The sequence below is a fragment of the Bos indicus genome, chromosome 10 (genome assembly GCF_029378745.1).
Source record: "Bos indicus isolate NIAB-ARS_2022 breed Sahiwal x Tharparkar chromosome 10, NIAB-ARS_B.indTharparkar_mat_pri_1.0, whole genome shotgun sequence".
NCBI lineage: Eukaryota > Metazoa > Chordata > Mammalia > Artiodactyla > Bovidae > Bos > Bos indicus.
The window spans coordinates 59992620-60015695 of record NC_091769.1 but is presented as its reverse complement, the minus strand read 5'-3'; the positions used below and the strand labels follow the sequence as shown (position 1 = coordinate 60015695).

Below are 23076 nucleotides of genomic sequence, written 5' to 3'. Positions count from 1 at the left end.
TTAGTAGATGTTCAATAAATACTTATGTAAATGAAAAAAAAAAAAAAACTTGCTTAAAAAAAAAAAGGTACTTCAGGGACTTCCCTGGTGGTCCAGTAGCTAAGAATCCACCTGGCAATGCAGGGGACACAGGTTGGATCCCCAGTCAGGGAATTAAGATCCCACATGCCTTGGGGCAACCACTGAGCCTGAGCACCACAACTAGAGAGTCTGTGCACCTCAACAAAAGATCCTGCACGACGCAACAAAGAGCCTGTGTGCCCAATAAATACTTTTTTTAAAGTAGTTCAGTACAAGCTTAAAGCTCACACATTTTAAATAATAATTCTCACTGCTCACTTGATAAATACAATCATTCAGGTTGGGGAACTTTCTCCTACATACACTTTTCCACATTCAGCCTGAGTTGCTTAGAGAAAATCCCCAAATGTTATTCATCCCCCATCAGCCACTTTCACCACTTCTATCACAAAGTACTACCATAGAAGCCTGTTTTCATAGTATCCTTACATTATTCAAGTGCCCAATGGGCACCAGAATAAACTAAGCATCATTCTTAAGAAGATACTTCATCTTATTCCCATACCAATATGAATACCAATCATTCTTAATGTGTAAAAAAATAAGTGTATAAACATTACTAAAATCTAAATTTATTTTTAAAAATCTGAAACATATGGCACCTTGCTATTAAAATGGGCCAACAAAGTTTTTAGTGAAGTCAAAGTTCTAGAAGGTATGAATCCTACTATCTTAAGACCTACCCCAGGTTGTGTGCGGGATATGTGTTTTACTCACTTTGTACAGGAACTTCTCATTATATTCACGGTCATTGGCTTTTACTATCCGTTCCACTTCTAAAGAGAAAGAGAAATCAGGTAAGAAATTAAATTTTCAACCAAAAGAAACATACGACTCATTAAACTAACATCACATAGGTTACTTTGATTGTCATCAAGGTTGCAAGAATTCTTTCTTTTGAAATTTGAAGGGCATTGGTTTTTTTCCAGCCTAAATGTTGGAACACGTATCGGAAAAGTCCCCAAATGGAAAGCTGAAGTGTTTTTCATTGTCTTTCTAACGCCAGCCATAAAGCAAAACAGTATGTGTCGCCAATTTCTATATCCCTTTCACTCCATAAAGACCCTTTCTGTTAACTTCAGGTAGTTTCTAAAAAGTTTCTAAAAAAAGCTATGTCAAATGCCACACTGGAAAGGAAATTTTGTTTTGCTATAGAATTGTAAGACGTAATATAGCCAAGCAAAACCATACTGAAGTGGCCAGTGAGGTCACTGACCTAATGGTTATGGAGCCAATGGTAAAATGTCTAAACAATCCATGCATAGTGAGAGGAACTTGACATCTTCAGGACACTGAGACCGGCCCTTAGCTGGAAATGGCCAAAAAAGTCAAATCTCTTCGGAAAGCAAATGCAGAATTCCAGCTCAAGGTAGCAACTTATGAAGATCTTGAAGTCATCTCCTCCCCATAGACACACCACATCAACAGCTATACCTGGAACAAGTTCCTCTGAAAAACACCTAAAAACTAGCTGGGTGATGCCCTTCACATCAGGCAAACAAGAGGGAAACCAATCAAAGCAGGTAGGAAAGTCTGAGACACAATCTCATCCCCACACAAAGGAGAAGGGAACTCAAAACCCAGAGCTTCAACCTGAGAAGCGAAGGGTTCATACCCCAACTTTCCAGATGAGTACCTGAGAGACAGCCTCCAAAGCATCTGCTTCAAAGACCAACAGGGCAGGACTACGGCAAACTGAAGCACAGCTCTTTAAAGTGCCTACAGGCAGACTCACCCACCCCAGGGCCCAGCACAGAAGCAGCCTTTTGAGAAGCACCAGAAAAAGACTCACATTCTAATTTTAAAACATTGGTCTTAGGGGCACGGACCTCTGGCATACTCCCCAGAGATGGCAGTTGGTGGATACAATCTCCCTGCTCTACCTCTGCCTTGATAATGCAGATGGGTGCCATCTTATATTTCTTCCTTTATTCTTTTTCTTTTTCTCCTTGTCTTCTTGTTTTCCTATTTCTATTTCCCCTTTTTATCTTCCAATAGGTGCTATCTTCGTACTCCGCCTCTACCACACTCCAGAGTTCTAGGATCCCCTGGAGGGGAAGTCCAAACACACTTGGTGCCCCAGTTTCTACATATGATGACCCAGTTTTTTACAGCTGCCACCCAGGGAATACTCCTTGGCCACTTGGCTCTGAAAGCCACAGCCTTGTGTTCCTGGATCCTATGGAACTGTAAAAATCAAAGATTCTGTTCTTGGCAGACTACCATCCTCAGGGCACTGCACAGACAGCTGACTAAAACACATTCCCAGTCTTTCTGAGAAAGAGAACTACATAAAACCTTGGGCCTGTGGGGCAGGCTTCTGGTCTGGCACTCAGGGGACTATACACATGCTCCCAGGGAATAGAGGCCGAGGGACACAATCTTTGCATTCTCTCTCTACCTCACTCCAGCTCACCAAGATCTTCAGAAAGGAGCTTATCCCTTCTCTGGGGCCCAATTTTTCTGTCTACTGCCAGCGGACAGCTCTATATCACCTGAAAGTAAGTACAAATAACAAACTAATAGGACCACAAACCCAAAGATTATCATATTGCAGAAATTAAAATTTGTAAAGGGCAAAACTGTGGGAAATTCTTAAAGAGATGGAAATACCAGACCCACCTTACCTGCCTCCTGAGAAATCTGTATGCAGGTCAGGAAGCAACAGTTAGAACTGGACATGGAACAACAGGCTGGTTCCAAATGGGAAAAGGAGTATGTCAAGGCTGTATATTGTCACCCTGCTTATTTAACTTATATGCAGAGTACATCATGAGAAATGCTGGGCTGGATAAAGCACAAGCTGGAACCAAGATTGCTGGGAGAAATATCAATAACCTCAGAAATGCAGACACCACCCTTATGGCAGAAACTGAAGAAGAACTAAAGAGCCTCTTGATGAAAGTGAAAGAGGAGAGTGAAAAAGTTGGCTTAAAACTTAACATTCAAAAAACTAAGATCATGGCATCTGGTCCCATCACTTCATGGGAAATAGATGGGGAAACAATGGAAACCATGAGAGACTTCATTTTGGGGGGCTCCAAAATCACTGCAGATGGTGACTGCAGCCATGAAATTAAAAGACGCTTGCTCCTTGGAAGAAAAGTTATGACCAACCTAGACAGCCTACTAGAAAGCAAAGACATTACTTTTCCAACAAAGGTCCATCTAGTCAAAGCTATGGTTTTTCCAGTAGTCATTAACGGATGTAAGAGTTGAACTATAAAGAAAGCTGAGTGCTAAAGAATTGATGCTTTTAAACTGTGGTGTTGAAGAAGACTCTCGAGGGTCTCTTGGACTGCAAGGAGATCCAACCAGTCCATCCTAAAGGAAATCAGTCCTGAATATTAATTGGAAAGACTGATGCTGAAGCTGAAACTCCAATATTTGGCCACCAGATGCGAAGAGCTGACTCATTGGAAAAGACCCTGATGCTGGGAAAGATTGAAGGCAGGAGGAGATGAGGATGACAGAGGATGAGATGGTTGGATGGCATCACTGACTCAATGGACATGAGTTTGAGTAAACTCCAGGAGTTGGTGATGGACAGGGAGGCATGGCATGCTGCAGTCCATGGGGTTGCAAAGAGTCGGACATGACTGAGTGACTGAACTGAACTGAACTGAAAGGGCAAAACAAGACAGTGCCCCAGAAACACCAGCAGAGCATGTTTCTGTAGTAAGAGTAGCAAATTCCTACTCCATGTTTACTGAACTCAGTTGACAAAAGAGTAATAATGGTGGAGCAATGAAAGTGATGGAAGAAAGATGAGTCAAGTAACAAACAGATGTCAGTGTTGGACTCTCCTAGTAACTGACCTGACCATCTCAACCTGGGATTCCCTTATCCCACAGCTCTCCACCTAGATAAGTGACAGATCGTAAAAAGTATAGGGATGTGATAAGAGTTTGATAAGAAGGTGATAAGAAGTAACTTGGAGGCACATATTAGGGATGAGGAAAGGAACAGCAAGAGAGAAACAAAGAGGAGGAGATAAGAAGGAGATAAAGATAAGGGAGATGAACAGGGAAAGAAGGAAGGTAGGAACATGTCTTACCACCTGTACCATGGTACAGGCATGGTACAGTACAGGTACTGCCAGGCATCATGATTTATAAGAACTGATTCCTATTTCCCAAAAGTCTAAGAGGAATCTAAATGTCTCTACATCCCCTGTGTTGGCTCAGCTTTCAGGTATGAAGTTCACCTCTGAGGACTGCTCCTGACAAACAGTACCCTGTCTTTGGTTATGACTGGACTCCTAGCATTTGTAGAGTATTTATCTGTTTGATAGCCACCTACATGACTTCCTTCTTTACCACTGAAAAAAGTCAGTTCCCTGTATAACTCTGAAATTGAGAACCCACCAGGAAGCAACCTCTCAAACAACCGCCCTCTGAAAGAACGATTTCAAACTCTGACTGTAAAAGCATAATCCTCTCTTTCTTGCTGATTCTCCAACAAAGAGCAAAAATATCAAAGCCCGAAATGAGGTTTTGCAGGCTAAAGAGACTTAAAAACTTAAAAAGCTAGATGGTGTTTTTATTCCCCACATCGACCCAGGCATAGTAAAACTGCTGACAGGAAAACAACTGATGTTATTGGCCCACTGGCATCCTGTATGTAATTTCCAGATTAGCTGTAAGTTAAAAATCAGATGTGCTACTGTGCTCAGTGTTATATGGCAGCCTGGATAGGAGGGGGATTTGGGGGAGAATGGATACATGTATATGTATGGCTGTCCACTTGAAACTTTCTCAACACTGTTAATTAGCTATACATCAATATAAAATAAAACATTAAAAAATCAAATGTGCTCATATTAACTGGCTTTAGTTTAGCTCATATACATTCAGTTGATGATCATTTTTAAATTACACATTTATATGAAGCACATCCAAGCACAGAATTCTATAGTTCTGTGTCTAGTTTTGCTTACTCTAAATATCCTATCCAGTGTCTCCATGAAACTACACTCCCTAAGGACTGAAAACAGCCATTTTCCAAAGTGGCCCAAGGAGTAATTTCTGTGCTGGGAAATTTTGGATCTTCTCCCTAGTGTTCACACTGCTCTTGCCCCTGAAGACTTTGTTAGAGCCAGGAGGTCCTCTCCTCTATTTATATCTGTGTGCTCGCTTGGTAGCTCAGTCATGGCCAACTCTTTGTGACCTCCCTGGACTGTAGCCTGCCAGGCTCCTCTGTCCATGGAGTTTTCCAGGCAAAAATATTGGAGTGGGTTGCCATTTCCTTCTCCAGGGGGTCTTCCCAACCCAAGGATCAAACCTGCATCTCTAGAGTCTCCTGAATTGACAGGCAAATTCTTTACCATTGTGCCACTTGGGAAGTCCCTATTTATTTTTAAATTCATCTTATTAAGTCTTCATCTTTACTTCTATACTTTCAGTAAGCATTTTCTTTCTGAACTGAGTCTTCATGAAAAAAATTCTGGCAGATTTTCATCCATTCCTTAAGCCCTGCAAAATTCTGGCTTTGGATTTAAATTCCTAGTTTTCTGCCTTTTACCTTTTTATGCTAGGCCTGAATTGTCTTTGTAGGAACTGACATTCTTCCATGTACTACAACAGTATGTGAGGGGATATAAACCCCTGTTGGCAATAAGTCACATCCTGCCAAGAAGAGGAAGCCGAGACCGAATTCCCCATAAACAATGCCCACTGAGAACTGCTCTGAGGTTCAATGACTTAACGCCTGCCACTTCATAGGCATCCTTCGAAATGGGAGAGTAATAAAAGGAAAGTGCTCACCAAGGAATTTATCATTTACCAAGGTAAGCTCATTCCTGCACAACTGGTGTCACTAAATGTGTCTGGTTCCAAAAAGAAGCAAAGTGATACACATGGATTATAGAATATAGTAAGCTAGCATATGTTCACAGTGAAATGAAAGAGCTCACTGTTCAAGATAACATGTCCTTCTACTTCCCTTTCCTCTCAGGTCCCACTGAAATGACAGAAAATATTTTTCTAAAGAATAAAAACATAACAGTGCTAGAAAATAAGAATGTGAGTTAGCAGAGGCTCATATATTTTAAAGACAGTCTAGAAAATAAAATAGAAATCAGATGGAATCAAGTTGCCCAAAAAAGAAAAACATAGGAACAATGCTAGCCAAAAGAATTAGAAGAGTGGTTTTTCACAATGGTGCCCCAGACAAGTTCCAAATTCAGCCAATAAATACAAAGATTGAGAGTGTGCTGTAGTTACGCCTATTAGCTTGGCAGAATGATTAATAGGGTAGCCTTTTACTCTAAGGGGTGTCCCAGTTTGGGAATACTTCCCTAGTGGTCCAATGGTTAAGAATCTGCCTTCCAAAGCAGGGGACATAGGGTTGACCCCTGATCAGGGAACTAATATTCCACACGCCACAGTGCAACTAAGTCCATGTGCCACAACAAGAGAGAAGCCCACTCGCCTCAAGGAAAGGTCGTACATGTCACAATGAAGACCCCGCATGCTGTAACTAAGACCTGAGGCAGCCAAATAAATAATAGTAATTTTTTAAGTGTCCCATGTTTGGAACATAAGTTATCTGATACCCTTAGTTTTGGAGCATTATCAAAATAATTAAATTGTAATTGAGCCACTTGGGCCCTCTTACACACACTGCCCTCACCCATTGAAGAGAGCAGGCAACATGCTCAGGGAGGAGACCAAGAGTGGGTGTTCAGGCCTAAGAGAGAAGCAGCTGCAAACCTCCACATCACCTACAGCTGACTTAAGCCCTAGTAAAACCTGCCTTCCTGGAGTAATTGTGGTGTTTGCCAGATTGCCTGACTATACCACAACATTACAGAATGATTATTCCTGCTCCTCCCAAATTCAAATGTTGAGACTTAATCCCTGATATGATAATATTTGAAAGCTTTTGGAAGGTAATTAGGTCATGAGGGTGGAGCCCCCACAAATGGGATTAGTGCCCTTACAAGGAGGCACCACTGAATCCTCCTACACTGTTAGTAAGAATATAAATTGATGCAGCCACTATGAAGAACAGTAGGAATGTCCCTTAAAAACTAAAAATTGATCTACCATATGATCCAGCAATCCTACTCCTAGGCATATACCTGGAGAAAACTATAATTCAAAAAGATACATGCACCCCATTGTTCCTTGCAGCACTATTTACAATAGTCAGGACATGGAAGCAACCTAAATCTTTATCAACAGGAATAAAGAAGATGTGGTACATATATAAAATGGACTATAACTCAGTCATAAAAACAAACAAAATAATGCCATTTGCAGCAACATGGATGAACCCAGGGATTGTCATACTGAATGAAGTTAGGCACAGAAAGAGAAATATCATAGATTGTTTATATGTGGAATCTAAAAAAAAGGTACAAATGAACTTATCTACAAAACAGAAGTACAGTCACAGATGTAGAAAACCAACGATGGTCACCAAGAGGTAAAGGAGGGGGGAATAAACTACGAGTTTGGGATTGACATATACACACTGATATATATATACATATATATTTTCACTTTCATGCATTGGAGAAGGAAATGGCAGCCCACTCCAGTGTTCTTGCCTGGAGAATCCCAGGGACGGGGGAGCCTGGTGGGCTGCCGTCTATGGGGTCGCACAGAGTCCGACACGACTGAAGGGACTTAGCATGTATATATATATGCTGCTGTTAAGTCGCTTCAGTCGTGTCAGACTCTGTGCGACCCCATAGACGGCAACCCACCAGGCTCCCCCGTCCCTGGGATTCTCCAGGCAAGAACACTGGAGTGGGCTGCCATTTCCTTCTCTAATGCATGAAAGTGAAAAGTGAAAGTGAAGTCGCTCAGTGGTGTCTGACTCTTCATGATCCCCATGGACTGCAGCCTACAGGCTCCTTCGTCCATGGGATTTTCCAGGCAAGAGTACTACAGTGGGTTCCCATTGCTTTCTCCATATATATATATATGGAGAATATATATATACATTATATATATTATATGTATATTATATATATATATAATAGATAAATAATAAGAACCTACTTTAGAGCACAGGGAACTGTATTCCACACTCTGTAACAGCCTACATGGGAAAGAATCCAAAAAGAAAAGAGTGGATACATGTATCAGATCAGTCACTCTGTCGTGTCGGACTCTTTGCGACCCCTGAATCGCAGCACGCCAGGCCTCCCTGTTCATCACCATCTCCTGGAGTTCACTCAAACTCATGTCCATCGAGTCAGTGATTCCATCCAGCCATCTCATCCTCTGTCGTCCCCTTCTCCTCCTGCCCCCAATCCCTCCCAGCATCAGAGTCTTTTCCAATGAGTCAACTCTTCGCATGAGGTGGCCAAAGTACTGGAGTTTCAGCTTTAGCATCATTCCTTCCAAAGAACACCCAGGGCTGATCTCCCTCAGAATGGACTGGTTGGATCTCCTTGCAGTCCAAGGGACTCTCAAGAGTCTTCTCCAACACCATAGTTCAAAAGCATCAATTCTTTGGCACTCAGCTTTCTTCACAGTCCAACTCTCACATCCATACATGACCACAGGAAAAACCATAGCCTTGACTAGACAGACCTTTGTTGGCAAAGTAATGTCTCTGCTTTTGAATATGCTATCTAGGTAGGTCATAACTTTTCTTCCAAGGAGTCTTTTAATTCCATTGCTGCAGTCACCATCTTCAGTGATTTTGGAGCCCAAGTAAATAAAGTCTGATACTATTTCCACTGTTTACCCATCTATTTCCCATGAACTGATGGGACCAGATGCCATGATCTTAGTTTTCTGAATGTTGAGCTTTCAGCCAACTTTTTCACTCTCCTCTTTCACTTTCATCAAGAGGCTTTTTAGTTCCTCTTCACTTTCTGCCATAAGGGTGGTGTCATCTGCATATCTGAGGTTATTGACATTTCTCCCAGCAATCTTGATTCCAGCTTTTGCTTATTCCAGCCCAGCGTTTCTCATGATGTACTCTGCATATAAGTTAAATAAGCAGGGTGACCATATATATATATATATATATATATATATATATGAATCAGCAAACTGAAATGGACTGGAATGGGTGAATTTAACTCAGATGACCATTATATCTACTACTGTGGGCAGGAATCCCTCAGAAGAAATGGAGTAGCCATCATGGTCAATAAAAGAGTCCAAAATACAGTAATTGGATGCAATCTCAAAAACGACAGAATGATCTCTGTTTGTTTCCAAGGCAAACCATTCAATATCACAGTAATCCAAGTCTATGCCCCAACCAGTAACACGGAAGAAGCTGAAGTTGAACGGTTCTATGAAGACCTACAAGACCTTTTAGAACTAACACCCAAAAAAGATGTCCTTTTCATTATAGGGGACTGGAATGCAAAAGTAGGAAGTCAAGAAACACCTGGAGTAACAGGCAAATTTGGCCTTGGAGTACAGAATGAAGCAGGGCAAAGACTAATAGACTTTTGCCAAGAAAATGCACTGGTCATAACAAACACCCTCTTCCAACAACACAAGAGAAGACTCTACACATGGACATCACCAGATGGTCAACACCGAAATCAGATTGATTATATTCTTTGCAGCCAAAGATGGAGAAGCTCTATACAGTCAGCAAAAACAAGACCAGGAGATGACTATGGCTCAGACCATGAACTCCTTATTGCCAAATTCAGACTTAAATTGAACAAAGTAGGGAAAACCACTAGACCATTCAGGTATGACCTAAATCAAATCCCTTATGATTATACAGTAGAAGTGAGAAATAGATTTAAGGGCCTAGATCTGATACATAGAGTGCCTGATGAACTATGGACAGAGGTTCGTGACATTATACAGGAGACAGGGATCAAGACCATCCTCATGGAAAAGAAATGCAAAAAAGCAAAATGGCTGTCTGGGGAGGCCTTACAAATAGCTGTGCAAAGAAGAGAAGCAAAAAGCAAAGGAGAAAAGCAAAGATATAAGCATCTGAATGCAGAGTTCCAAAGAATAGAAAGAAGAGATAAGAAAGCCTTCCTCAGTGATCAATGCAAAGAAATAGAGGAAAACAACAGAATGGGAAAGAGTAGGGATCTCTTCAAGAAAATCAGAGATACCAAAGGAACATTTCATGCAAAGATGGGCTTGATAAAGGACAGAAATGGTATGGACTTAACAGAAGCAGAAGATATTAAGAAGAGGTGGCAAGAATACACAGAAGAACTGTACAAAAAAGATCTTCACGGCCCAGATAATCACGATGGTGTGATCACTGACCTAGAGCCAGACATCCTGGAAAGTGAAGTCAAGTGGGCCTTAAAAAACATCACTACGAACAAAGCTAGTGGAGGTGATGGAATTCCAGTTGAGCTATTCCAAATCCTGAAAGATGTTGCTGTGAAAGTGCTGCACTCAATATGCCAGCAAATTTAGAAAACTCAGCAGTGGCCACAGGACTCGAAAAGGTCAATTTTCATTCCAATCCCAAAGAAAGGCAATGCCAAAGAATGCTCAAACTACTGCATAACTGCACTCATCTCACATGCTAGTAAAGTAATGCTCAAAATTCTTCAAGCCAGGCTTCAGTAATATGTGAACCATGAACTTCCTGATGTTCAAGCTGGTTTTAGAAAAGGCAGAGGAACCAAAGATCAAATTGCCAACATCCGCTGGATCATGGAAAAAGCAAGAGAGTTCCAGAAAAGCATCTATTTCTGCTTTATTGACTATGCCAAAGCCCTGGACTGTGTGGATCACAATAAACTGTGGGAAATTCTGAAAGAGATGGGAATACCAGACCACCTGATCTGCCTCTTGAGAAACCTATATGCAGGTCAGGAAGCAACAGTTAGAACGGTACATGGAACAACAGACTGGTTCCAAATAGGAAAAGGAGTATGTGAAGGCTGTATATTGTCACTCTGTTTGTTTAACTTATATGCAGAGTACATCATGAGAAATGCTGGGTTGGAGGAAGGACAAGCTGAAATCAAGATTGCTGGGAGAAATATCAATAACCTCAGATATGCAGATGACACCACCCTTATGGCAGAAAGTGAAGAGGAACTCAAAAGCCTCTTGATGAAAGTGAAAGTGGAGAGTGAAAAAGTTGGCTTAAAGCTCAACATTCAGAAAACGAAGATCATGGCATCCGGTCCCATCACTTCATGGGAAATAGGTGGGGAAACAGTGGAAACAGTGTCAGACTTTATTTTTCTGGGCTCCAAAATCACTGCAGATGGTGACTGCAGCCATGAAATTAAAAGATGCTTACTCCTTGGAAGGAAAGTTATGACCAACCTAGACAGCATATTCAAAAGCAGAGACATTACTTTGCCAACAAAGGTCTGTCTAGTCAAGGCTATGGTTTTTCCTGTGGTCATGTATGGATGTGAGAGTTGGACTGTGAAGAAGGCTGAGCGCCAAAGAATTGATGCTTTTGAACTGTGGAGTTGGAGAAGACTCTTGAGAGTCCCTTGGACTGCAAGGAGATCCAACCAGTCCATTCTGAAGGAGATCAGCCCTGGGATTTCTTGGGAAGGAATGATGCTAAAGCTGAAACTCCAGTACTTTGGCCACCTCATGCGAAGAGTTGACTCATTGGAAAAGACTCTGATGCTGGGAGGGATTGGGGGCAGGAGGAGAAGGGGACGACAGAGGATGAGATGGCTGGATGGCATCACTGACTCAATGGACGTGAGTCTGAGTGAACTCCGGGAGTTGGTGATGGACAGGGAGGCCTGGCGTGCTGCGATTCATGGGGTCGCAAAGAGTCGGACACGTCTGAGCGACTGATCTGATCTGATATATACACAGCTGATTCACTGTGCTGTACACCTAAAACTAACATAGCATTGTAAATCAACTACACCCCAATAAAAGGTTTTTAAAAAAAGAAAAGAGGCCCTAGAGAGTTCCTTTGCCCCTTCCATTATGTGAAGACAGCAAGAAGACAATCTTCCTATCTATGACCTAGGAAGCATGCTCTCATCAGCCCCCATATCTGCCAATACCTTCATCGTAGACTTCCCAGCATCAAGAACTGTGAGAAATAAATTTATGTTGAGCCACCCAGTCCGTGTATTCTGTTATAACAAACAGAACAGACTAAGACACACGGGAAATCTTCTATGTGAGCTGACTCTATCACTGAACCTCCTATTTAAAGGAGAGGCCTGACAGGAGAGACTTTGAAACCACACTAATCCATCTAGTCCTTCATTTGTAAATACAAACCAGCAACCATAAGTCACATAAGACATCTGAGAAAAACCAAGAACACAAAACAGAAGATTCAAAGGGGAAGAGATAATTCTGAAACAGGTGGGGGAAAGGGGTTGTTTTTGTTTTTAATTCTAATTAGTACCTTGAAGATATTCAAGAAGACATGGCACCCATGAAACAAGAGCAAGCTAATAGGAACAAAGAAAATACAGGACAAGGAAAGCTCCTGGAAATTAAAAATATTTAATGCATAAACTGTATAATAGGACAGAATGAAAACTAAGACTGAAGAAATCTCTTAAAATATATATGAAAATGACAAATGTAATGTGAACAAAAAAAACACTTGGGAGAAAAAACATAAAGATAGGGTGGGAGGAAATAAATAGAAGAAAATTTCTCTGTACAAGAATAAGACAGCTCTTCAAAGCAAAAGGGCCATCAAGTGGCAATCAAGATGAATGAAAATGAACCTACAAATATTCATAAAATTTTGAATTCTAAAAATAAAAACATTCAAAACTTCCAGAAGGAAAGAAGTTTTCCTCCAGAAAGAAGTCTTACTCCACAAGGAAAAAAATGGGTAGCCTCAGAGTTACAAGAACTAGACCAACATGAAATTTCTCATCAGCAACAAGGATGATAGAAAACACAGGAGTGATGCCTTCCAGTTTTAAGGAAAATATTTTGAACTTAAAATTCTACACCCAGTAAAATAATCAATCATGAAGGGACAATAAAAACATCTTTAAACATGCAAGAGCATTTACACACAAGATGTCTCCAAAATAACTACTCAAGAATGTACAAGAAGAATAACAGTTTAAGTATTTAAAGTAAAGTTGAGTGGAGGAAAAAATGAAAGGATAATGATCAGCTAGAGTCCATAATAAAAATAAAAATGCCTGACATGATGACCCACACATCTGTTCCAGGTGGACCACCAATTCTACAGAAAAAAGGAAGGCATGGCTAGTAGTAGTAGTGTTAGTCGCTCAGTCGTGTCCAACTCTTTGTGATCCCATGAACTGTAGACCTCCAGTCTCCTCTGTCCATGGGATTCTACAGGCAAGAATACTGGAGTGGACTGCCATTCCCTGCCATTCCCCAGGTTTGAACTGTGTTGCCGGCAAGATTCTTACCATTTGAGCTACAGGGAAGACCTTAAAAGGTAAAATAAACCAATTTCTTTGGGAAAGTACAATTATGTATTAGCTCTTGGCTAAAACAATAATTTCTCTAAGAACTCCCCATAAAGTAGTCATTGTTTGATACAAAGAACATAAAGTGAAGACTTCCCTGGTGTCTCAGTGGTAAAGAATCCACCTCCCATTGCAGGAAACACGAATTTGATCCTTGATTCAGGAAGCCCCACGTGCGGTGGAGCAGCTAAATCTAGGCACCACAACTACTGAACCTGCACTCTAGAACCTGGAACCACAGCTACTGAAGTCTACATGCCCTCGAGCCTGTGCTGCGCAACAAAAGAAGCCACTGCAAGGAGAAGCCCACACACCACAACTAGAGTAGCCCCCACTAGCAGCAACTAGAGTAAAGCCCGTGCAACGACAAAGACCCAGAACAATCAAACATAAATACATTGTTTTTTTGAAAAGAACATAAAGTGAGATTTTTAGAACTGTATTTTATAATAAGCCTAGGGATATCTCAAATACAATCCCAAGAGCCCAACAAGAGTTTCTGTGGGCCCAACATTCTGTAGTTTCTAAGGCCAAACATCAGTTCTCTGCTGAAGTGATGAAGTTCAAAATATATTTTAGGTTATTTAAATGAGCAAATGAACTTCATGTCCTTTGAGCAATCATCTTAATTATTATTCCTCTCTGGTGAAGTACAAGTCAAGAGTCGTCACTTCTGTTCCTTAAACCTAAAGTAAGAAACTGACTTCAAGAAAGAGATGAAGACAAATGTATATAAACATGCTTTACAAAGTATGTGAAGATGTGAGAGGGGCAACAGAGACTTGACTCTTCAAGGGAAATTATAAAAATGCCTCTCAAAAGTGTTTACCTGACCCTAAGCCCCCACCCTGTTGCCCCAGGGGACGTTAACTCCCCTGTAGGTCTAGCTATACTTACATATGGCCAAGCGGACAACCATGGAGAAAGCAAAAAAAACATGCAAGGCTGTATGATGATTGTGGTTGGCCCCTTTCACCATAAAAAGAACTTAAAATCTCATTTTATTACTGCATTTGTATAAAGAAAAATATATTACTATTCTATAATAAAACATTTTTATAGATTTAAAAAATTATTCCTCTCAACTGCACTTGTGCTAAACACTAAATGACTGTAAGGTTGAGATTGAACTTCCTAGGAAATACCTGGAAAGCTGCTACTCTGTGTTGCTAGCTGAGTATAGATGTATAAGGCAGAAGAGCAAGCTGGTAACAGTGTTAACATTCTTTTGTGACAGCTGAGGAGCCCACCAAAGACATGTGCTTGGATAGGAAGCCATCCTTCACCATTTCAGTGGGCAAGACAATAGCCATTAGCAGAAGCAAAATTATCTTAGACATTGTTTTTAATCTGCTGCAGAAGAGAGGCAAAAGAGGTCATTAACCCCTCAAAGTCCTTCTTCATACAGGGTGCTGGAAATATACTTCACTCCTCAAATCTCAGGAAGGCCAAAATAATTTGTCTGCCTCAATCAAACAAAATATCAATGAAGCACTCATGGAATGCTTATCTTTGAGCCATGTGCTTCCTGTTACATAGAGAAGATAACTAACTGAGGCTACCCCATCTATTTTATGAAATGATTATAAATCAGTTAAATGTTAGGGAACATTTATTAAAAAGAGTAACCTGAGTTTCGGAATATGACCTGGAGAAACCCCCTCCCTCCCTGAAATAATTTTCTTATAGGGCTGACAGTTTGTTTGACTCGGTTTCAGACAATAAAACCATATCCATTTATGTATTATGTATACTTGCCTTTCCTTACAGGAGGAGGAGATGCATCTAGAAAATCCCCAAAGTGTTATCAGATCACTAAGACATAAGTTTAAAAGATGGGAGGGACCTAAGACTACTCTGCTGGAAAATTTTAATTGTAAGCACAATGCTGTTCTCATGTTAGCAAGAGGTTTTAGACCCATAAATATGAGGTTGATAATGGGGACTTCCTTCATGGTCCAGTGGCTAAGACTCCACGCTTCCAATGAATGGGGCCCAGGTTCAATTCCTACTTGGGGAACTGGACCCCACATGCTACAAGTAAAGATCCTGCATGCCACGACTAAGACCCAGCGCAGCCAAATACATAATTTTTTAAATGAGTTTGATGAAGGAGCCCTCAGAAGAAGCCAAGATTGTGAAGCAAGAGACTTGAGATCTCCTTCCACCAGATCATCTGTGTGAGCACTTTTAACTCAAGAAACTCTCTTTACCCATGCTTCCTCAGTAATAGAATGCCACATTATGGGGCCATCATTAAGTGAGAAAATGTTTGCAAAGCACTTTATAAACAGAAAAATACTCAAAAATGCCTTTAATAAAAAAAATAACAGGTGAAAAAGAAGAAATCATCTAAGTTCATATAGTCAATGTCACTATTATTACTATAACTGAAGAGGGTCTGAAGTAATTTTCTGAATATTTTCAGTAGAAATTGGCAAATACCCATTGATTCTATGCTAGGTTACTGAAGGCAACACCCACTTCCTAATCTGGGCTCTTCTCTCTCATAACATGATAAATCACACATTATCCAGCTTCAACTTTCAGGAGACAAGAGAAGACAGGTCACTTAAACATTTTTTTTGTTGTTGTTGAGTTTGTCTCTGAACAGTGCATATTGTCTCCAAACAATGTCAATGTGACCTTAGTGTTTAAAACTAGTTAGTAAATGTAGCAATTCTGTTAACAAGACTAAGAGTAAGGGGAAGATTTAGGAGGTTTCCATTGGGCCCATGAGTGATCACAGCAACTATGAGCCCATAATTAACAAGCACACTGTCTTTCTTCATTTAACTCCAGAGCATTTTGTCCTTCACCAAATGCAGCTTAGAGGACAGTGTCTAGGCAGTTGGCTTTAGCTCCCCCAAACCATGAAATGAGGAAGCACCATGGAGAATTTGGGGGTGTCCCTATAAAATCCTGATAGCACAGACTAATATTTCCTCATGAAGGCTGGTCCCAGTCCAGAAGTTGAAGAATGTCTCCAAACATGGAGTGTCACTTGAGGTTTGAGGGTTGTAGGATTTGGGGTTGGGCAAAAATTCCCTCAAGCCAATATAATAACTTAAGCTTTTTCCCTTCTTAATGTTCTTTCATTCTTCACAATCTGGCCTGTGTGGTTGGGAGCCAAAGTAATTCATTAAAGACATGAGGAAAGAAAAATGAGCAGGGCAAGGTTTTAAAGACAATAAAAAAAAAAAAAAAGAGTTCCCCAGCCTTCAAGATTTCCTGATTTGACTCCAAGAGTACATTCCGATACAATTGAAAAATGTGTATCCCGAATCAGGGTTTTCTACTGAAACTCAGTGGTGACCTGCATCTGGGAGGATTTGTTGACATTTAAAAAGCAAACTAACGGGAGAATTGAGGGAAAAAAAAAAAAAAATCCTTCCATGATTTTTTAAAATTCTTGTGCTCTCAAAAGAGCTTGGAAACAAAGTTAGGGGAGTCAACAAATGCTAAAGGGCCCTGGGATTGTTTTCCTCTGGGTTGAGCCAATTTGCTTATCAGGTCCAGATATTTGGAAAACTTGATTTATTCAGAGATTTGTTCCTCTCATGACTTCCTACAGCTTCATGAAGAAATACAAAAATATTTTACTAATTCATTTCCCTTCGAGCATACATGAATTATACTATACACATTACAAGTTAAATCGATAGAATCTTCCCATGAGCCTCACCATGTGGCTTTCTTCTGTAAGTACACATTCACAACTGGAGATTTAAGACTTCACTGTAATACAGTGAAAAGAATAATAGCTAATGTCTACTGAGCACTCCTTAAAAGTTAGATGCTGTATGAAGCATTTCACATGCATTAACCCTCACAACAATCCTATTAGGTACTCGCTGTTATTAACACCACTTTACAAGTAAGAAAAATAAAGGCCTAGCACAATTATGTAATAGAATCTGATTTCAAACACTGAATGTAAAAGGAGCTTGGAAGAGATTCTAAGGAGATGGTGGGTGGTACCATGCAGAAATGATTAGAGAACTGCACATTAATGTACCCACGCCTGTGTCCAGAGGTCAAAGACGGGAAGATGAGACCTCTCTCAACAAAAGTGATGCTCCAGGGGACTTTCCTGGTGGTTCAGTGATTAAGGCTTCCTGCTGCCAATGCAGGGGTGTGGGTTCAATCCCTGGTTGGGGAACTAAGACCCCACATGCCCTGGGGCACAGCCAAAAGATTTTGTTTTCAAAGTGATACTCAAGGATGTACTTCAAAACACAGACTCCCTCCCAGTCAAACCTGGGGCCCTGTGACTCCTTACATTTCACTGCTTCCAGGCTTCTCTCTGCTTCACAGTGGAGTACCACCTCCCTCTCCCAGAGAACCTGACTGACCTCTCACTGGAGGCTTTCCCAAACCCCTGTCCAAAACTTGTTTTCTTACCAACCTTTTTCTTATGGATACAATACTAGAAAACTGGATTTTTATCTACATTCTCTTACAATTTGATTATCTACAGCAAAAACTATAGTGCTATGAACTATGCCAGGATCAGAATATTTCCTATATTTCCTATACAGATAAAAAATAGCTATATTTTCCCACAGCCTATCCATTCAAAATGAAAAAAAAAAAAATCAGAATCTACCCCAAGGATCACAAGAGCCTAGAAAAAGCTGAAGGACATTTAATTTCCCTTTGTGAGACACAGTCCAACTATTCAAGGGAAATCAAGCCACCTGTCACAAAGTGAGAGGAAAGAACCCCATGTGGGAAAGACAGAGGTGTGAGAAGGAAACCAAGGAGGGCTCTTATCTGCTTCACACCCCAGGGCTTACACAGGAAGCTGTGTTTCTCAGAGCTTGTGTTTGTCGTTTTGATATGTGTAGGGCTATAAACTGAGTTTCTTTAGTACATACTAGTTTCTGAGCCTTAATTTCCGAAACCATTTGGCAAATAAAATCTGCTGGAGCCAAGACTAAGTGATTTATTGCCGAAATATTTACTGAACTCCTTTGAGTTCAGTAAATATTGAGTAAAGGCTCTATTCTAGACAGTGAAGGAAAAATAAGTAAGCCAGCCATCATGTTCAAAGGTCATGTAAATGTGCACAGCAACGAAGTGGAAGAGAGGCCTAGAGGGCCACAGAAAGCAGAGTAAAGGAAAGTCAAGTCCAGGTAGGGGGTCAAAGTCATTCCCACCTATCCTGGGAAGCTCTGAAGGGAACTTAGGTGAATACAAACTGTGGAGTGTGGTAGGTTGGACCCTGTCCAAGCTGAGTCATAGTCATTTACTAAAAAGAGAAGGCATTTGGTGGAGGTGGTCTGCCACCCGAGATGTGGTGAAATATGGACTTTGCAAGAGGACATCTACAGTTCCTCCTCAGCTGTACCTTCTAGCAGAATATTGGACCAATTGAAAAGATGAAAAGAAAAACATAGGAGACTTGATTTCTTTACCTATTCATGAACCAGCCAAATAAAACACATTTTAAAGGAGATGAAAGACAGCCAGAACTTTGAGCAGAAAATAAGTCTGCCCATTTCTCCGCCCCTCTTCTGACCACACTCTGGTCCAAGCCACCTCACCTCTCCTCCTGGCTGTGGTAATAGCCTCCCCTTGGGTCTCCTCACTCCTACCCTTTCATCTATTTTCAACAGAACAGAGTGACAGTTCCAGAATTGCAGTAGTTTCCAATTGCTGCTCTAGGAAATCACCACAAATGTAATTGTTTAAAACAGTACCAACGTATTGTCTTATTATTATGGAAGTCAAAAGAATGAAAATGAATCTCACAGGGATAAAATTAAGCTGTTTCATCAAGACTGAGTCCCTTCTAGAGGCTCTAGGACTGTCTGTTCTTTGCCTTTTCTAGCCTCTAGAGGCTGCCCGAATTCCTTGGTAATATATGCATCACTCTGACTTCTGCTTTCATTATTACAACACCTCCTCTGACTTCTGCATCCCTCTTATAAGAAACCCTTTTGATTACAACGAGCCCACTTTTATAATCTAGGATAATCGTCCCATCTTAAAATCCTTAACTCCATCACATCTGCAAAGTGTCTTCTACCATGTAAAGTTACATGTTCACAAGTTCAAAGGATTTGGACATGGACACCTTTATCTTTGCAGGAGCAGGGCATGAATCTGCCTACCACAAGACTCATCTCTGTCCTCCACACAAAATGTCCAATTTTGTTCAGGAGAGAAGCCAGTTCTTCTAATGAAGCTTAAGCTTCAGCTTACCTCACTTGCACATTTCATCCCAACACCCTGGGTGTAGCACTAGAAATCTGTTTCACACTGTCTTGTTTTTTGATGTGCAAGATTAAAATATTTTAGCCACAAAGGCTAAGATCATTGTCTCAACTCTATTTCCTCCCATCACATTTTGCCTTGTATTAGACAATGCAGGGATAAAAGACTGCCAAGTTAAAAATACACCAAGTTGTGTTTAGCAGAATGTATTTATGTGATTCACTGTCACTTCTGTACAAAGTTACTGGCGGTCACCCGAAAGTAGGAATAATTCTGTCTCCATGGGGAATTACCTAGCATGGCAAGATGAAAGTGCAGAGCCCAAGGTCATATGGCAATATGACTGTGTCTGGTAGCACCTGGCACCCAAAGTATGTGAATCATGGAAGAAACAGGAGTTTGCAATACTGAGCCAGAAGTTAATCTGTTGAGGATTCTTCCCATCATCACACATGTAAAACTGTACATGGAAGGTTTACTTTTCATTAACTACTAGTCAAAACAAAATTTATCTCATATTAGTAGTATTAGGAGAATCAAATGCTTGAGTATCCTTGATACTATATATAATAAGCCTATCATATATTTTTCTCTTTACATGAGGATTAAACATATAAAATTTATTAATATCCCAGTGCTGACAGAGCACAAACCCATTTCCAATATTATCATATATAGTTAAGTACATCTGTAACAGCTCAGATATGAAGGAAACTTGATGCAAGTTTTCCCAAGGTTAACAATTCTAAATCTTTATATGACATTACGAAGTCATGAAGTTGCAGTTATTCTCAGTTCAATTAAGTCATTCAGTCACGTCTGACTCTTTGGAACCCATGAATTGCAGCACGCCAGGCCTCCCTGTCCATCACCAACTCCCGGAGTTCACTCAAACTCTCATCTATTGAGTCGGTGATGCCATCCAGCAATCTCATCCTCTGTCGTCCCTTTCTCCTGCCCCAAATCCCTCCCAGCATCGGAGTCTTTTCCAATGGGTCAACTCTTCGCATGAGGTGGCCAAAGTACTGGAGTTTCAGCTTTAGCATCAGTCCTTCCAAAGAACACCCAAAACTAATCTCCTTTAGAATGGACTGGTTGGATCTCCTTGCAGTCCAAGGGACTCTCAAGAGTCTTCTCCAACACCACACTTCAAAAGGATCAATTCTTGGGCGCTGAGCTTTCTTCACAGTCCAACTCTCACATCCATACATGACCACTGGAAAAATCATAGCCTTGACTAGACGAACCTTTGTTGGCAAAGTAATGTCTCTGCTTTTGAATATGCTATCTAGATTGGTCATAACTTTCCTTCCAAGGAGTAAGCGTCTTTTAATTTCATGGCTGCAATCACCATCTTCAGTGATTTTATTCTAGGCTATCATAATTTTAAAACTAATTTTAATGTGCTAGAGGAAAAAATGAATTATCTTTCTAGTATCTCTATAGAAAGTTATGCACAAAACAATGGTCATAAAAGACGCAATCAAAAAATAGAGCACCAAAAGTAGAGGAACAAAGGCATTATAAAGGTCTATCAAGTACTGATTTAATGAACCTGTTATTTTTCTGAATTTTGTGATATGCATGGTATGTTACGGATTTTCAAAATTGAGATTTATAAGGATTTGTTTTTTCATGCTAAATGAACATTACCTTTAATACTTAGTTTTGTATTAGTTTAAAGCTTCAAAAAAAAAAAAAAAATGGATCTAACCCTGACGACCCTCCCCCTTGCTCAGTCAGTCAGCTCCAGGCACAGCGCCTCTTTGTTGTTCCTCTAACAGGCCAGGCACACTCCCACCTCAAAGCTTTTACACTGGCTGGTCTCTCTGCCTAAAATCCTTGTTCTCCAGTAACTACATGATCCCCCTTCTCACTTCTTTCAGATATTTGCTCAACTATGTCTTTCTCTATTCAGCCTTCCCTGATTATCATTTTTAAAACTGCAAAACCTCCAGTACACAAGATGACTTACTTATTCATTTATTGTTAACTATCTCTCCCTGTCCCCCCCACAAGAATGTAAGCTTCATACAGACTTAAGAGTTTTTGATTTTTAAAATCTGTTTTGTTAATGAATTTCACCTTTTTCTCAAGCGCACATATAACCTTCTCCAGGACAGATCACATCCTGGGCCATAAATCTAGCCTTGCTAAATTCAAAAAAATAGAAATCATTCCAAGCATCTTTTCTGACCACAATGTCAGATCTCAATTACAGGAGAAAAACTATTAAAAATTCCAACATATGGAGGCTGAACAACACGCTGCTGAATAACCAACAAATCACAGAAGAAATCAAAAAAGAAATCAAAATTTCCATAGAAATGAATGAAAATGAAAACACAACAACCCAAAACCTGTGGGACACTGTAAAAGCAGTACTAAGGGGAAAGTTCATAGCAATACAGGCATACCTCAGAAACAAGAAAAAAGTCAAATAAATAACCTAACTCTATACGTAAAGCAAACTAGAAAAGGAAGAAATGAAGAACCCCAGGGTTAGTAGAAGGAAAGAAATCTTAAAAATTAGGGCAGAAATAAATGCAAAAGAAACAAAAGAGACCATAGCAAAATCAACAAAGCCAAAAGCTGGTTCTTTGAGAGGATAAATATAATTGACAAACCATTAGCCAGACTCATCAAGAAACAAAGGGAGAAAAATCAAATCAATAAAATTAGAAATGAAAATGGAGAGATCACAACAGACAACACACAAATACAAAGGATCATAAGAGACTACTATCAGCAATTATATGCCAATAAAATGGACAACTTGGAAGAAATGGACAAGTTCTTAGAAAAGTACAACTTTCCAAAACTGAACCAGGAAGAAATAGAAAATCTTAACAGACCCATCACAAGCACAGAAATTGAAAGTGTAATCAGAAATCTTCCAGCAAACAAAAGCCCAGGTCCAGACGGCTTCACAGCTGAATTCTACCAAAAGTTTAAAGAAGAGCTAACACCTATTCTACTCAAACTCTTCCAGAAAATTGCAGAGGAAGGTAAACTTCCAAACTCATTCTATGAGGCCACCATCACCCTAATACCAGAACCTGACAAAGATGCCACAAAAAAGAAAACTATAGGCCAATATCACTGATGAACATAGATGCAAAAATCCTTAACAAAATTCTAGCAATCAGAATCCAACAACACATTAAAAAGATCAAACATCATGATGAAGTGGGCTTTATCACAGGGATGCAAGGATTCTTCAATATCCACAAATCAATCAATGTAATACACCACATTAACAAATTGAAAAATAAAAGCCATATGATTATCTCAATAGATGCAGAGAAAGCCTTTGACAAGATTCAACATCCATTTATGATAAAAACTCTCCAGAAAGCAGGAATAGAAGGAACATACTTCAACATAATAAAAGCTATATATGA

The 23076-nt window shown here is 40.2% G+C and overlaps 1 protein-coding gene across 6 annotated transcripts in view; it reads right to left on the bottom strand.

Annotated features, from left to right (window-relative positions):
- ATP8B4 (ATPase phospholipid transporting 8B4 (putative)) overlaps positions 1-23076 on the bottom strand; it is a 342310-nt gene that overhangs the window by 242792 nt on the left and 76442 nt on the right. For all 6 annotated transcript variants that reach the window (XM_070797570.1, XM_070797568.1, XM_070797567.1 and 3 more), the window contains one exon: positions 799-857. In XM_070797570.1, the coding sequence (XP_070653671.1) occupies positions 799-857 (59 nt within the window). The remainder of the gene's footprint in view (positions 1-798; positions 858-23076) is intronic.